Source organism: Chelonia mydas, chromosome 22 (assembly GCF_015237465.2).
Source record: "Chelonia mydas isolate rCheMyd1 chromosome 22, rCheMyd1.pri.v2, whole genome shotgun sequence".
NCBI classification, from domain to species: Eukaryota; Metazoa; Chordata; order Testudines; family Cheloniidae; genus Chelonia; species Chelonia mydas.
Genome location: NC_051262.2, coordinates 3704596 through 3717957, shown reverse-complemented (window position 1 = coordinate 3717957; position 13362 = coordinate 3704596). Strand labels below are relative to the sequence as shown.

Sequence of the window (13362 nt, the reverse complement as noted above, 5' to 3'; positions counted from 1 at the left end):
TGCAGGATCCCCCATATTCCCAGCATTGTGGGACTTGGACTCGCATCCATACCCATAAAATAACCTTTATGCTGGTTCTTTTGATACAGTTGAATCCCGACCACAATTTAACAGACAGCATCAAACCTGGAGGGGATGGGAAAGAGGGAGTGATGGCACATTCAGAATCAGAGCTCCATCAGCTAAGACACATGGTTAACTACAGGGTGAGCTATCCTAGCACTCTGGTTCTCTTCCCCTCACCACAACAGAGCAGTAACACTGGACCCACCCTCCTCCCAAAACACACAAATATGTTGAGTAAAACATGGGAAGCCCCCACTGCACCCTAAGCACCAATGGTTCTTTAGGTTATTAGCAGGTGTCGGAGAGTCTCGACACATTTTGTCTGCTTACCACTCAGCTGCGGAGGTGGGTACAGGTGGTAGGTGCTGTAGATATCATTGGACATCTGGAGCTTCAACCTCGTGTGATTCTTCAGCAGATCGGAGATGCTTTCCTCCTGGAAGGGAGTCTTCTCCAGGATCACTACAGCATCCTTTGCATCGCCAGAGGCTCCACTCACCTAGAGTTAGAGATCAAGATCAGCCTGCATACACCAAACTTATTCTAGCTCAGCACTTATATACCCCTCCTCCCCATCACTGCAGTAGCCACACAGCTTCCTAGCATTAGCCGCTTCCCATCAGTGGGATGGAGAGCTCACCTGCTAACAGCCAGCAGCATACTTGCCTCTGGCCACTTTATCTACAACCATGCAGGTTCTGTTCTTCACTCTGAAGAGGATGTGAGGGCTATGTAAGGGAGAGAAGTGGAGGCTGTGACGGACTGGCAATACCCTGTAATACACTGATTGAACTTTATTGGATTAAGTTAAACCTTACTGATTTAAAGTTAATAACTTTGGGGTACATTGTATTGGAAATGCAAATGTTTATGTACTAGTGAAAGATTTTATGGAACTTCTTTACCAGCAAGATAACATTAATGCAATCTCTGAAAGGCACAGGGAAGTTCAAAGATCGTTTTGGTACTATATATGTGATGTGGATTTCCTTAGGAAATGCCATGAGGTGAGGGGAATGCAAATTCTCTCTCCCAAGCCAACCTTTTGAAGATACACGCTGGGGAGAGAGACCCTTCCTATACTAACTACCTGCTTCTGGAAACTCCAGGTCAAAGATCCCTGATCTGTACAAAAGGGTGGACTGAACTTGTCACGGGTGTGCTGAAGCTGTGAGATGAACTGTAACCCCAAGGACTCACTTAGGGTGGGGGGTAGAGAGGAGGAGCTTATCCCACCATAACCCAAGTGAGAGTTGGGATGAGCTGAGGGAAGCTTATTAGCACGCGTGTAGGTTCTTTATTGTTCTTCTAACCGTTTTCTCCAACGCTTTTTACCTTAAGAATAGCGTAGGGCTGCTTAGAAAACTCTGTGTGGTGACCTGTAACTGTAGCAATCACTTTGTTATCGGTCTCTGAAGAGAAAGCAAGCAGGTGTCCTTGGGCAGCCTGCCTCTGCTGCGCATAACACAGAGAAGGCAGGGAAGTGTGCAGCATGGGAACACCCCGGTCCGAAGGGAGAGAGACACGGGTCTCCACCCAAGACGGGCAACAGCTGGAAGCCCGAGAGAGGGTGCCATGGCTGGACCACTGAGAGGAAGTGCAGGTGGCAGTCGCCCTGAACTGTGACAGAGTCAACAGACGCATCAGCAGCTAACACACAAAACAGACGCAGAAATACTCCCCTACCGAGTGCTCCAGGGAGCCGGCGTTTTTCAAAGAGTGTTTGCCCTGGGCAACTGAGGGAATAAGGCCATCCAGCTTCCCTTTAAGTCTTCCGTTTGTTATGTGAATTTGGAGCTGAGTAAGGAAGTTCTGATCCGGGTGGTACGGCTCTCAGAGCCTGTTAGCAAATGTCGAAACCCCACAGAGAGATGCTGACTGTTTTCTACTGACTCGTGATATCATTGATTCCATTCCATATACAGAGGAGATGGAATTGGGCTGCTGGGTAGAAGGACATAGGGTCTGGGACAGAGACCCCTTTGAAGAAACAGCCAGACCAGAGGGGGGGGGAAAGGCCTGGGGTGAATCTTGTGTAGCATTATCAGTTACTTTGTTAATAAGGCCACATCCCAGGAAGGTGGTGAGTTTGACCTTAGAGACTTTGTCTGGAGCAGAGTGGGAACGCCACCTGCTTTATGTACCATTTTAGCAATCATGGGTTCCCCAGAAAACTCAGGCCTTTACCACAACCCATCCAAGAATTTGAGATGGGTGTGAGCTGTATAGTTCACGTGATGGGATGCGATGGTTAGACCCAGCTCTTGCCACACTTCTGCTTCGTTCCAGGTTATGCAGTAATTAGGTATAGGCCCAAATTCCTGTATCATCCATATGAGAGACGGCACAGATTTATTCAGAGCTGATGTGTCAGGTGAGGTAAGTTGCAGAACAGCGAGCAAGTCTAAGCAGGGGTAAATTATATGCCAAGGGACAAGAAGAGAGGGATGTAATAAGAAGGGCAAACCAATAGGAGGATGCAAGAAGCATTAAGCTAAAGTCCTTCACTTTCTCAGACTTCAGACACCTTAACTCTCACCCTCAGTATGTAAATTATTCTAACTCACATACCCTTACACCCACTTACAATGTCTAATTTGACCCACGTACACCTACTGCCTGAATTTGGCCCACGGAACCTAATAAACTCTAGTCCCCTCTTCTAAAGGATTTATTCATCCAAGATTAACATGCTGCTTTGAAATTATGAGACACTTTGCAATTTCCTGACACTTCTTCATCTGCCTCAGTTCTCTCAAAGGTGGATTTACTGCAGACAATAGGGACTAACCCAATAGTATACCAAGCTTATATATGGAGTTGTGAGCTACAGTCAGACCTTTTCTGACTGCTGTATGGCTGTAAAAGTTGAATTAAAAGAGTACTTAGAAATTTCCCATTTTATGGCCCCTGAGTGGCAAGTCCATCCGTCTTATTTACGGTGTTTGAGTTACCAGGTAGTTTGCAATTCAATTTCATTTTAAACATGAAAAACCAATCTTCAGGCCAAAAGCAATAGATATGCTAATAAGAAAAATAATCTAAGACTTTAGATAGGTTTCCGATGCTTTGTTACCGAGACCAATTGCAATCGCCCCACTCCAATATTTGCCTGCTTCACAGCTCAGTAAACCGGATCTGGACAGCACCAGACTTAAAAGCAATTGAGTCACTCTAACATGCTTGAACTTATCGTTAAAAGAAGTCTCTCAATGGAAAGATTTTAATAAGGCTAGTTTAATGGGGCTATTTTTAAAAAAAATATTCACCTCCCTCCCTCCAGTCAGTTTTGAAATCTGTCGCTAGTCAAAGGCAGAGACTATTCAGGGTGTTAAAAAGCTAAAGCTTGCTTGAAGGTTTGGGGCCAGGTCTTCCGGATTTTGCCATATGGAATCTCAGGCATGTACATAGCTGGCTTTATATCACTGGGGGTATGTGGATCTGAACTATCAAGTTGCACATGACTTGCTTATATAGATCTGAGCAGCTTGGGGCTTTGCACTCCTCAGTTAAAGGTGTGAATCCAGCCTGGGTTGGAAGGGAAGGCTGTTTAGTGACAAAGCTGGGGGTCGGTTGTGTGGGGGGGAATCAACATCTAATAGGCAAATTCCACACCACAAAAGCCAACTCAACTGGGGTTGTGGGGTTCTGAGGCTGGGGTTCAAATAGTGCATGAAGACTGAACTCCTCTTGTGCTCCCATGGGAGAGTCCCTTCAGGTAAGCGGGGAGACAAACTGGGTCAGATGGGACAGTAACTATGGAAGCTAACACTGCTCTTGCCTGTACTGAACGTATTGTGTGGACGGACTTTACAGCTGTTAATTCAGCATCGTTTACTAGTACTGAATTCACTTATCAATTCAGCATCGTTTACTAGTACTGAATTCACTTATCAACCCAGCATCATTTACTAGTACTGAATTCACTTATCAATCCAGCATCATTTACTAGTACTGAATTCACTTATCAACCCAGCATCGTTTACTAGTACTGAATTCACTTATCAATTCAGCATCGTTTACTAGTACTGAATTCACTTAGGAAAAGAGAGACCTGAGGAACTAACCAAACACAACCCAAGCAACAGTCAATTTCCACGGACAAAAGTGAATGGGAGAGTGCGGACCCAACTGGGCGAGTAATGCTATAGATTTCAGGACTGGGGGGCACAATTAGGTTCAAGCAGAGACTTGCAAGTGTCAGGATGGTGGGAATTCCTGAGCAGAAGGACACAGAGGAAAGGAAGAGTTTCCCGCAGTGGTTCAGAGAGGGGCTGGGTAATTTGCATCTCCCTTTCTATGTCCAACATTGCTTAGAGAGGATCATGTAACACTCCATAATAGCTAGGAAGTGGGCAACACCCAGCCACAAAGAACACAATCCTGCTGACTGTCTGCTGAAGAAAACCATTTCACTTGGCTTGCAGCCATATTCTAGTGGGTTTCATAGGGCTTTTCAGGGTGTTATAAAGCTAAAGCTTGTTTGAAGATTTGGGGCCAGGTCTTCCGAATTTTGCCAGATGGAATCTTACAGCCACCTGGTAAGAGACAGACCTGTTGTATGTATTATTGTCATCCTTGGGTAAACCTCACAAAAGGCACCTAAATTACCTGTGAAAACGAGAGGTGGCTGCTTTTGAAAGCATTACCCCTTATTTACATAGCACCCACCATCTAGTAAGTTACATAACTGTCGTAGACACTGACTCTGGTATTACTCTCCATTCTTTTCTCACTGCTGTACTCAAGGATCTTTCTCTCTATTCTAGACATCTGTCAGCAGGTGGCCTTCCCCCACTGCTCCAAAACAAAATCCATACATGCTGCATAGGTACCACACACACACATACAAGGTTGGATTTATTAACAAACCTAACAACATAAAAACCTCAGCCTAAGCTTGCTTCCAGGCTTGGCTGTTCTCAAAGGTCCTTTAGAAAGTCTCATCCCTACATCCCACTGCCCAAAGGGCCTTTCCCACCTCCCTTAAATCCAGGGTGGAATTAACAAGCTACACCTGGCACGGGGAGTCAGCAGGAATCAGTCAGCATTTCCTTGCAGGCTTCAAACACCTACTAAAAGAGTGGGTCAACAGAAGAGCTCTGCCACCCTGTTACAGCATCCTTGGCGTTTATTTAACACCCCCTGCCTTGAACATGCATAAGAGAAACTAGAACTGTTTCAGCTTCTTCTTGATCAATTCTGACTCTTTGCCTGTCTCTAATTTCACATTCAGAGCACTGTAGAGTTGCCCCATATTAACAATTTGTAAATAATAATAAAACTCCCTTTTGGGGGCAGTTTTCCTTACCCTGCACTTGTGCCAAAGACTAGGAGTTTTAAAGGGCTTTGGGGGAGAAATAAAGCAAGAATGAGAAGGATTGACATGACCTTCCTGCTGCCATAGCACGATCTCCTTTGAACCTAGCACAGTACAGCGGCAGGAAGGATAGCCTCAGAGGGCTCACAAATGGGAGATTGCTTTTTGGCTGGCACTTTTGAAAACTTGTTTTTCTTCAGGGTTCAGTTACCCCGTAAAGAAATTATAAAAGAGGCAGCCAAGGGACTGTGGTGGGGGATCTGTATTCTGCTCTTGTGTATTGTTCAGTATTGGAATTAGTTACGTTTGAGCCTGCTCATGCTGAAAATCATAAGCATCATCTCAGCAGAGCCTAGATTTCAGACAGACTCCACACAGAAACATTTACTATATGCAGAGAGCAGTGTGTGCGTACACAGTCATTTTACAAAATACTTAAACTCTAGACCAAAGACAACTCCCAAGGACAGCTCTAGGTCGAATAAGCAGTGATGTGAAGGGTGGTATCAATGGAAGAAACAGCATCTCTATCACCAACTTGACATTCAGTGGGTATGCAAACAACTGTAGCATACATACTGAAGGGATGAAAAGCAGTACGTTTAGCAGAAACAATACTAGAATGGAATAAGAAAAAGCAGACCCTCTCTTACCCACTAACTGTCCCCCGGCACTCCTGGGGCTAGTTTCATTCCTAGCGGTAAGCAGGTGCACAACTCCATGTGACTTCCATGGGAACTGCACCTGCCCACAGCAGGACTGAATTTGAATCAGTACAAGTACAATGGATTTCCACACCTAGAGCCCAAATCTGACCTCTCATACCAGTACCAGACAGCAGTAACTCCACTGAGGACAATGGGGTCACAAAGATATAAAAGATATTCAAATTCTGTAGTGACCATGCTTAAAAAAAAGTCGGTCTAAAGCCCAATTCATTTCCTCCATACTTCCCCCACCCTCCCAGTTTGACTGGACAAACAATGTGCTTCCTCCTATGATGATGTCTCTCTCAGTACCATGTGGTTTGAGGAAAGGTGGATGTTCTAGTGGTTAGATCACAGGATTGGGAATCCAAACTCCTGGGCTGCATCCCCAGATCTTCTGCTGCCTTGCTATGTGACCATGGCCAAGTCACTTACCACCCCTGCACTACACTCTGACCATCTGGAAAATGAGCATACCTGCTTCCTCGAGGTGTTATGAAGCTTCCTTAAAGCTTGCAAAACACTTTGTGATCCTTGGGTGAAATGGCCATTTATAGTTATTACGGCTGAGGCAAGGAGTCCCCAGTCCGACTAACCCACTCACACGGCTAGTGAGAATGTTACAGCCAGACTAATTGCCATTTCCTCTTTCTGCCCAAGTGAGTCCAAATTCTTTTCCAAGCTCAAAGCAGGCGCACACAGCAGTAATAAATCTTCATGAGAGAACCAGGTTGGTGGTCTTGCTTCTTCTCATGTGTGTTTCAAGCAAGGAGCTGCTGAAATCATGAGATGATGCAGTCCTGTCCTCTCAGGCTTTGGAGGCGAATCAGTGCCCATGCTGACTATCTTGCTCATTAAAACAACAGAACCAGAGGTGCCTTCCTCATATGGTTTGAAGCCCATGCCACTGATTTTGGATTTTAAAAAAGTTATTTGCTCCGTGCTTCTTACATTCCAGGGATTTACTGGGCATGACAGAAGGATTTGATTTACTTGGATAATTTTAATAATGGAAATTGGATTTAGATCTCCTTTAAAAAAAAAAAAAAAGACACCCTCACCCAGAGCACAGAAGGAATGCAATTCCAGCACGTCACTGCCAAGCAGAGAACCGAGAAGATGCTGGAAAAAATATTAACAGGCACTGCAGGTATCAGCTATGGCAAATTGTAACCCAGTGAAAAATCGACAGCATCACAACATAAAACTGCAAAAGACCCATTAGTTCATCCAGTCCATCTGACCAGGGGACAAAGGCAAGATTGTACCTGCAAGATATTATTCTCCAGCCTAGTTTTTAACAGCCTAGGATGAAAGGAGGAAGTCTACAAGAGCCGGAGGCTTGGGGCCCTTGGGGCATGGCAGGGCAAGCATTGGGGGGCCCTGCCCTGGGAGGTGTCCCTCCCTTGGACAGAGAGTAAAAAGGAGGAACAGGGACTTTACCAGGAAAGGCTGTGGGGCAGAGCAACCACCCCATGGACATGGTCCCCCAACAACTGGCATCCTTGGGTCATAGAATCACAGACTATCAGGGTTGGAAGGGACCTCAGGAGGTCATCTAGTCCAACCCCCTGCTCAAAGCAGGACCAACTAAATCATCCCAGCCAGGGCTTTGTCAAGCCTGACTTTAAAAACTTCTAAGGAAGGAGATTCCACCACCTCCCTAGGTAACGCATTCCAGTGTTTCACCTCCCTCCTAGTGAAAAAGTTTTTCCTAATATCCAACCTAAACCTCCCCCACTGCAACTTGAGACCATTACTCCTTGTTCTGACATCAGCTACCACTGAGAACAGTCTAGATCCATCCTCTCTGGAACCCCCTTTCAGGTAGTTGAAAGCAGCTATCAAATCAGAGGAATGACCTCCCCTTCACCATCCCCGCCCCCCGGGGTCTGAGCGATGGCACCGGCCCCCCCTTCACCGGGTCAGAGCGATGGCAGCTTCCCCCCTTTCACCAATCATCCCCCCCCCGGGTCAGAGTGATGGCACCTTCCCCCCTTTCTCCAATCATCCCCGCCCCCGGGTCAGAGCGATGGCACTTCCCCCCTTCATGAACCCCTCCCCCGAGTGAGAGCGATGGCAGCTTCCCCCCCCTTCACCAATCATCCCCCCCCCCCCCCGCCGGGTGAGAGCGATGGCACCTTCCCCCCTTCATGAACCCCTCCCCCGAGTGAGAGCGATGGCACCTTCCCCCCTTTCACCAATCATCCCCCCCCCCCCCCCCGCCGGGTGAGAGCGATGACACCTTCCCCCCTTCCACCAATCACCCCCCCCCCCCCGGGTGAGAGCGACGGCACCTTCCCCCCTTTCACCAATCACCCCCCCCCGGGTCAGAGCGATGGCACTTCCCACCCCTTCATGAACCCCTCCCCCGAGTGAGAGCGATGGCACCTTCCCCCCCTTCACCAATCATCCCCCCCACCGGGTGAGAGCGATGGCACCTTCCCCCCCTTCACCAATCATCCCCCCCCCGCCGGGTGAGAGCGATGGCACCTTCCCCCCCTTCACCAATCATTCCCCCCCCCGCCGGGTGAGAGCGATGGCACCTTCCCCCCCTTCACCAATCATCCCCCCCCCGCCGGGTGAGAGCGTTGGCACCTTCCCCCCCTTCACCAATCATCCCCCCCCCCGCCGGGTGAGAGCGATGGCACCTTCCCCCCCTTCACCAATCATCCCCCCCCCGCCGGGTGAGAGCGATGGCACCTTCCCCCCCTTCACCAATCATCCCCCCCCCCGCCGGGTGAGAGCGATGGCACCTTCCCCCCCTTCACCAATCATCCCCCCCCCCGCCGGGTGAGAGCGATGGCACCTTCCCCCCCTTCACCAATCACCCCCCCCCCCCCCGCCGGGTGAGAGCGATGGCACCTTCCTCCCCTTCACCAATCATCCCCCCCCCCGGGTGAGAGCGATGGCACCTTCCCCCCCTTCACCAATCATCCCCCCCCCCGCCGGGTGAGAGCGATAGCACCTTCCCCCCCTTCACCAATCATCCCCCCCGCCGGGTGAGAGCGATGGCACCTTCCCCCCCTTTCACCAATCATCCCCCCCCCCCGCCGGGTGAGAGCGATGGCACCTTCCCCCCCTTCACCAATCATCCCCCCCGCCGGGTGAGAGCGATGGCACCTTCCCCCCCTTCACCAATCATCCCCCCCCGCCGGGTGAGAGCGATGGCACCTTCCCCCCCCTTCACCAATCATCCCCCCCCGCCGGGTCAGAGCGATGGCACTTCCCACCCCTTCATGAACCCCTCCCCCGAGTGAGAGCGATGGCACCTTCCCCCCCTTCACCAATCATCCCCCCCACCGGGTGAGAGCGATGGCACCTTCCCCCCCTTCACCAATCATCCCCCCCGCCGGGTGAGAGCGATGGCACCTTCCCCCCCTTCACCAATCATCCCCCCCCCCGCCGGGTGAGAGCGATGGCACCTACCCCCCCTTCACCAATCATCCCCCCCCGCCGGGTGAGAGCGATGGCACCTTCCCCCCCTTCACCAATCATCCCCCCCGCCGGGTGAGAGCGATAGCACTTCCCCCCCTTCACCAATCATCCCGCCGCGTGAGAGCGATGGCACCTTCCCCCCTTTCACCAATCATCCCCCCCCCCCCCCCCCGCCGGGTGAGAGCGATGACACCTTCCCCCATTCCACCAATCACCCCCCCCCCCCGGGTGAGAGCGACGGCACCTTCCCCCCTTTCACCAATCACCCCCCCCCGGGTCAGAGCGATGGCACTTCCCACCCCTCCATGAACCCCTCCCCCGAGTGAGAGCGATGGCACCTTCCCCCCCTTCACCAATCATCCCCCCCACCGGGTGAGAGCGATGGCACCTTCCCCCCCTTCACCAATCATCCCCCCCCCGCCGGGTGAGAGCGATGGCACCTTCCCCCCCTTCACCAATCATTCCCCCCCCCGCCGGGTGAGAGCGATGGCACCTTCCCCCCCTTCACCAATCATCCCCCCCCGCCGGGTGAGAGCGATGGCACCTTCCCCCCCTTCACCAATCATCCCCCCCCCCCGCCGGGTGAGAGCGATGGCACCTTCCCCCCCTTCACCAATCATCCCCCCCCCGCCGGGTGAGAGCGATGGCACCTTCCCCCCCTTCACCAATCATCCCCCCCGCCGGGTGAGAGCGATGGCACCTTCCCCCCCTTCACCAATCATCCCCCCCCCCCGCCGGGTGAGAGCGATGGCACCTTCCCCCCCTTCACCAATCATCCCCCCCCCCCCGCCGGGTGAGAGCGATGGCACCTTCCCCCCCTTCACCAATCATCCCCCCCCCCGGGTGAGAGCGATGGCACCTTCCCCCCCTTCACCAATCATCCCCCCCCCGCCGGGTGAGAGCGATAGCACCTTCCCCCCCTTCACCAATCATCCCCCCCGCCGGGTGAGAGCGATGGCACCTTCCCCCCCTTTCACCAATCATCCCCGCCCCCGGGTCAGAGCGATGGCAGCTTCCCCCCCCTTCACCAATCATCCCCCCCCCCGCCGGGTGAGAGCGATGGCACCTACCCCCCCTTCACCAATCATCCCCCCCCGCCGGGTGAGAGCGATGGCACCTTCCCCCCCTTCACCAATCATCCCCCCCGCCGGGTGAGAGCGATGGCACCTTCCCCCCTTTCACCAATCATCCCCCCCCCCGCCGGGTGAGAGCGATGGCACCTTCCCCCCCTTCACCAATCATCCCCCCCCCCGCCGGGTGAGAGCGATGGCACCTTCCCCCCCTTCACCAATCATCCCCCCCCCGCCGGGTGAGAGCGATGGCACCTTCCCCCCCTTCACCAATCATCCCCCCCCCGCCGGGTGAGAGCGATGGCACCTTCCCCCCCTTCACCAATCATCCCCCCCCCGCCGGGTGAGAGCGATGGCACCTTCCCCCCCTTCACCAATCATCCCCCCCCCGCCGGGTGAGAGCGATGGCACCTTCCCCCCTTTCACCAATCATCCCCCCCCCCCGCCGGGTGAGAGCGATGGCACCTTCCCCCCCTTCACCAATCATCCCCCCCCCCCCGCCGGGTGAGAGCGATGGCACCTTCCCCCCCTTCACCAATCATCCCCCCCGCCGGGTGAGAGCGATAGCACTTCCCCCCCTTCACCAATCATCCCCCCCGCCGGGTGAGAGTACTACCGCCCCTCCGTCACCAAGCCCCGCCCCCCGAACAGTAGTACCGCCCCCATTCCTTCTCTCCCCGGGGCCGGAGTGGTACAGCCCATTCCCCCCCTTACCCGCCCGTGCAGGAAAATGGTCTTGTCCCGCGCAGACTCCCTGAGCACCCTGCGCACGCAGAGCTCCGCCAAGGGGAACGAGCCGCCATCGCCTCGCGGGGGCTCGGCCGACTCCTCCGACCCCTCACGCTTCCTCTTCGCGCCGGTGGTCTCCGCCATCGCTGGGACTGCTGGGGGAGTGCGCATGCGCCGCGAGGAGAGTGAGTAGAGGGGAAAGGACTGTCCTCTAGACCCCGCTCCGCTGCGGAGGGCTCCCCCTGCTGGGCTGGGGCTGCTACTGGCGGGAACCACTGGGAAAATGGGGCGGGGGGGGTGGACGATTCCATTCACTGGAAGAGGTAACGATCAGGACAGCGTGGAGGGGCAGGTGGCTGCGCAGGGCAGGAGGCCAAGCTCCCCCTAGGGTGGCCAGACAGCAGGTGTGGGGGGTAGTAGGCGCCTGTTTAAGCCAAAGCCCCAAATCTTGGGACTGTCCCTATAAAATCAGGACATCTGGCCACCCTGGCCGAGCCCCACCCTCGGGTGCATGAGGCCCCCGCCCTGCCCGGGTTTTGTGTGCGGAGCACGTCCCGAAAACACGCCGTTGCCCACAAACCCAGCTGCGCTTGTGGCCGTTCCTCTTGTCCCGTCCGTATCTCCGCCCCAGCCAGGGGTTCGCTCCAGCCGGCGAACAAGCGTGTTCCTTCCTTCTGCCGGTTTTTCGTGGCAGATGCTCACGCCCGTGAGACTTCAGTACACACGGGGACATTTCCGTGTTCCAGAGGCCCGGCAAAGCAGTGTACGTTGTAAAGCAAACTATTAAGTGCTGGTTGGATTAAAAACCAGGCTGGAGGTCACCAAGGCCCAAAGATGAGGGTCCCTGTCTGAAGCAACCCCCCCTGGAAAGTCTCACTCTCTGGCCTCGAATCTCACCCTGGGGGCTGTAAATCTCACTCTTACGGACGGCCCACCCTTGGAATCTCTCGGCATCTTTGGTCACAGAAGATAAGGGCAGCCCAAGTAAGGTGGCAATTAATATGCCCGGTCTCCTCCATCTGAACATAAGAACGGCCATACTGGGTCAGACCAAAGGTCCATCTAGCCCAGTGTCCTGTCTTCCCACAGTGACCAATGCCAGGTGCCCCAGAGGGAATGAACAGAACAGGAAATCACCAAGTGATCCATCCCCTGTTGCTCATTCCCAGCTTCCGGCAAACAGAGGCTAGGGACACCATCCCCACCCATCCTGGCTAATGATGGACCTATCCCCCATAAATTGATCTAGTTTTTTTTATCTGTCCTATATCCAGTGCGGCCAACCCTTGTCACTGTAGCACAAGTCTCCCACTATTCAGTGTTAAGTCCCACATGTTGGAGCTGGGTTATTACTTGAGAATCTCAGCTTCCATCTTGAAAAATAAGGTACATTTCTAGTTCATGGTTACAGAGAAAAGCTTGAAAAATTGCATCAACCCTAGGAGGCTTAAGCAAAAGAACCCCACAGTGGTTGTTTTTAAAAATCTTACGATTTTTGATATAGTCTCATGACTTTGGGGGGCCTGACTCATGAGTTTTGAACGTTTGGGTTTGGTTATGCTGTATTTTTCTTACCTCCCATATCACTTAGCAAGCTAACCCACTCGTTTTGGTTATGCTTTACTTGGGGTTACACCAGATTTGTGCTTCTACACAAGCACTTCACGCACACGGATACCACGGCCGAAGATAGAGAAGGCTACTTGCATAGGGTTACCATCCCTCCTGGTTTGGCCAGGAATCTCCTGGAATCAGGCTTGATCTCCCGGAGGCTACTGAAGCCAATCCAGCGGCACATCGGTGCTAAGGCAGGCCTGGGAGGTGTGGGAAGGGGGGTCTCTGCGCACTGCCTCCACCCCGAGGGCCATCTCTGCAGCTCCCATTGGCCGGGAATGGGGAACTGTGGCAATGGGAGCTGCAGGGGCAATGCCTACAGGCATGGGCACTGTGCACAGCCGCCTGGCCGCCCCTGAGCCTAGGAGCTGCTGCCCGACATGCCAGCCGCTTCCGGGAGCCACCCGAGGTAAGCACC

At 53.0% G+C, this 13362-nt stretch overlaps 2 protein-coding genes across 3 annotated transcripts in view; one reads left to right on the top strand and one right to left on the bottom strand.

Annotated features, from left to right (window-relative positions):
- The window catches only part of DCPS (decapping enzyme, scavenger), a 64822-nt gene extending 53321 nt beyond the window's left edge, over nucleotides 1-11501 (bottom strand). For both annotated transcript variants that reach the window (XM_037882531.2, XM_043533893.1), the window contains exons 1-2: nucleotides 11316-11501; nucleotides 397-565 (exon numbers count right to left, since the gene is read on the bottom strand). In XM_037882531.2, the coding sequence (XP_037738459.1) occupies nucleotides 397-565; nucleotides 11316-11501 (355 nt within the window). The remainder of the gene's footprint in view (nucleotides 1-396; nucleotides 566-11315) is intronic.
- LOC102947919 (cryptochrome-1) overlaps nucleotides 11386-13362 on the top strand; it is a 28169-nt gene continuing 26192 nt past the window's right edge. Inside the window, exon 1 of the mRNA XM_037882528.2 lies at nucleotides 11386-11515. The gene's annotated coding sequence lies outside the window, so the exon portion shown is untranslated. The remainder of the gene's footprint in view (nucleotides 11516-13362) is intronic.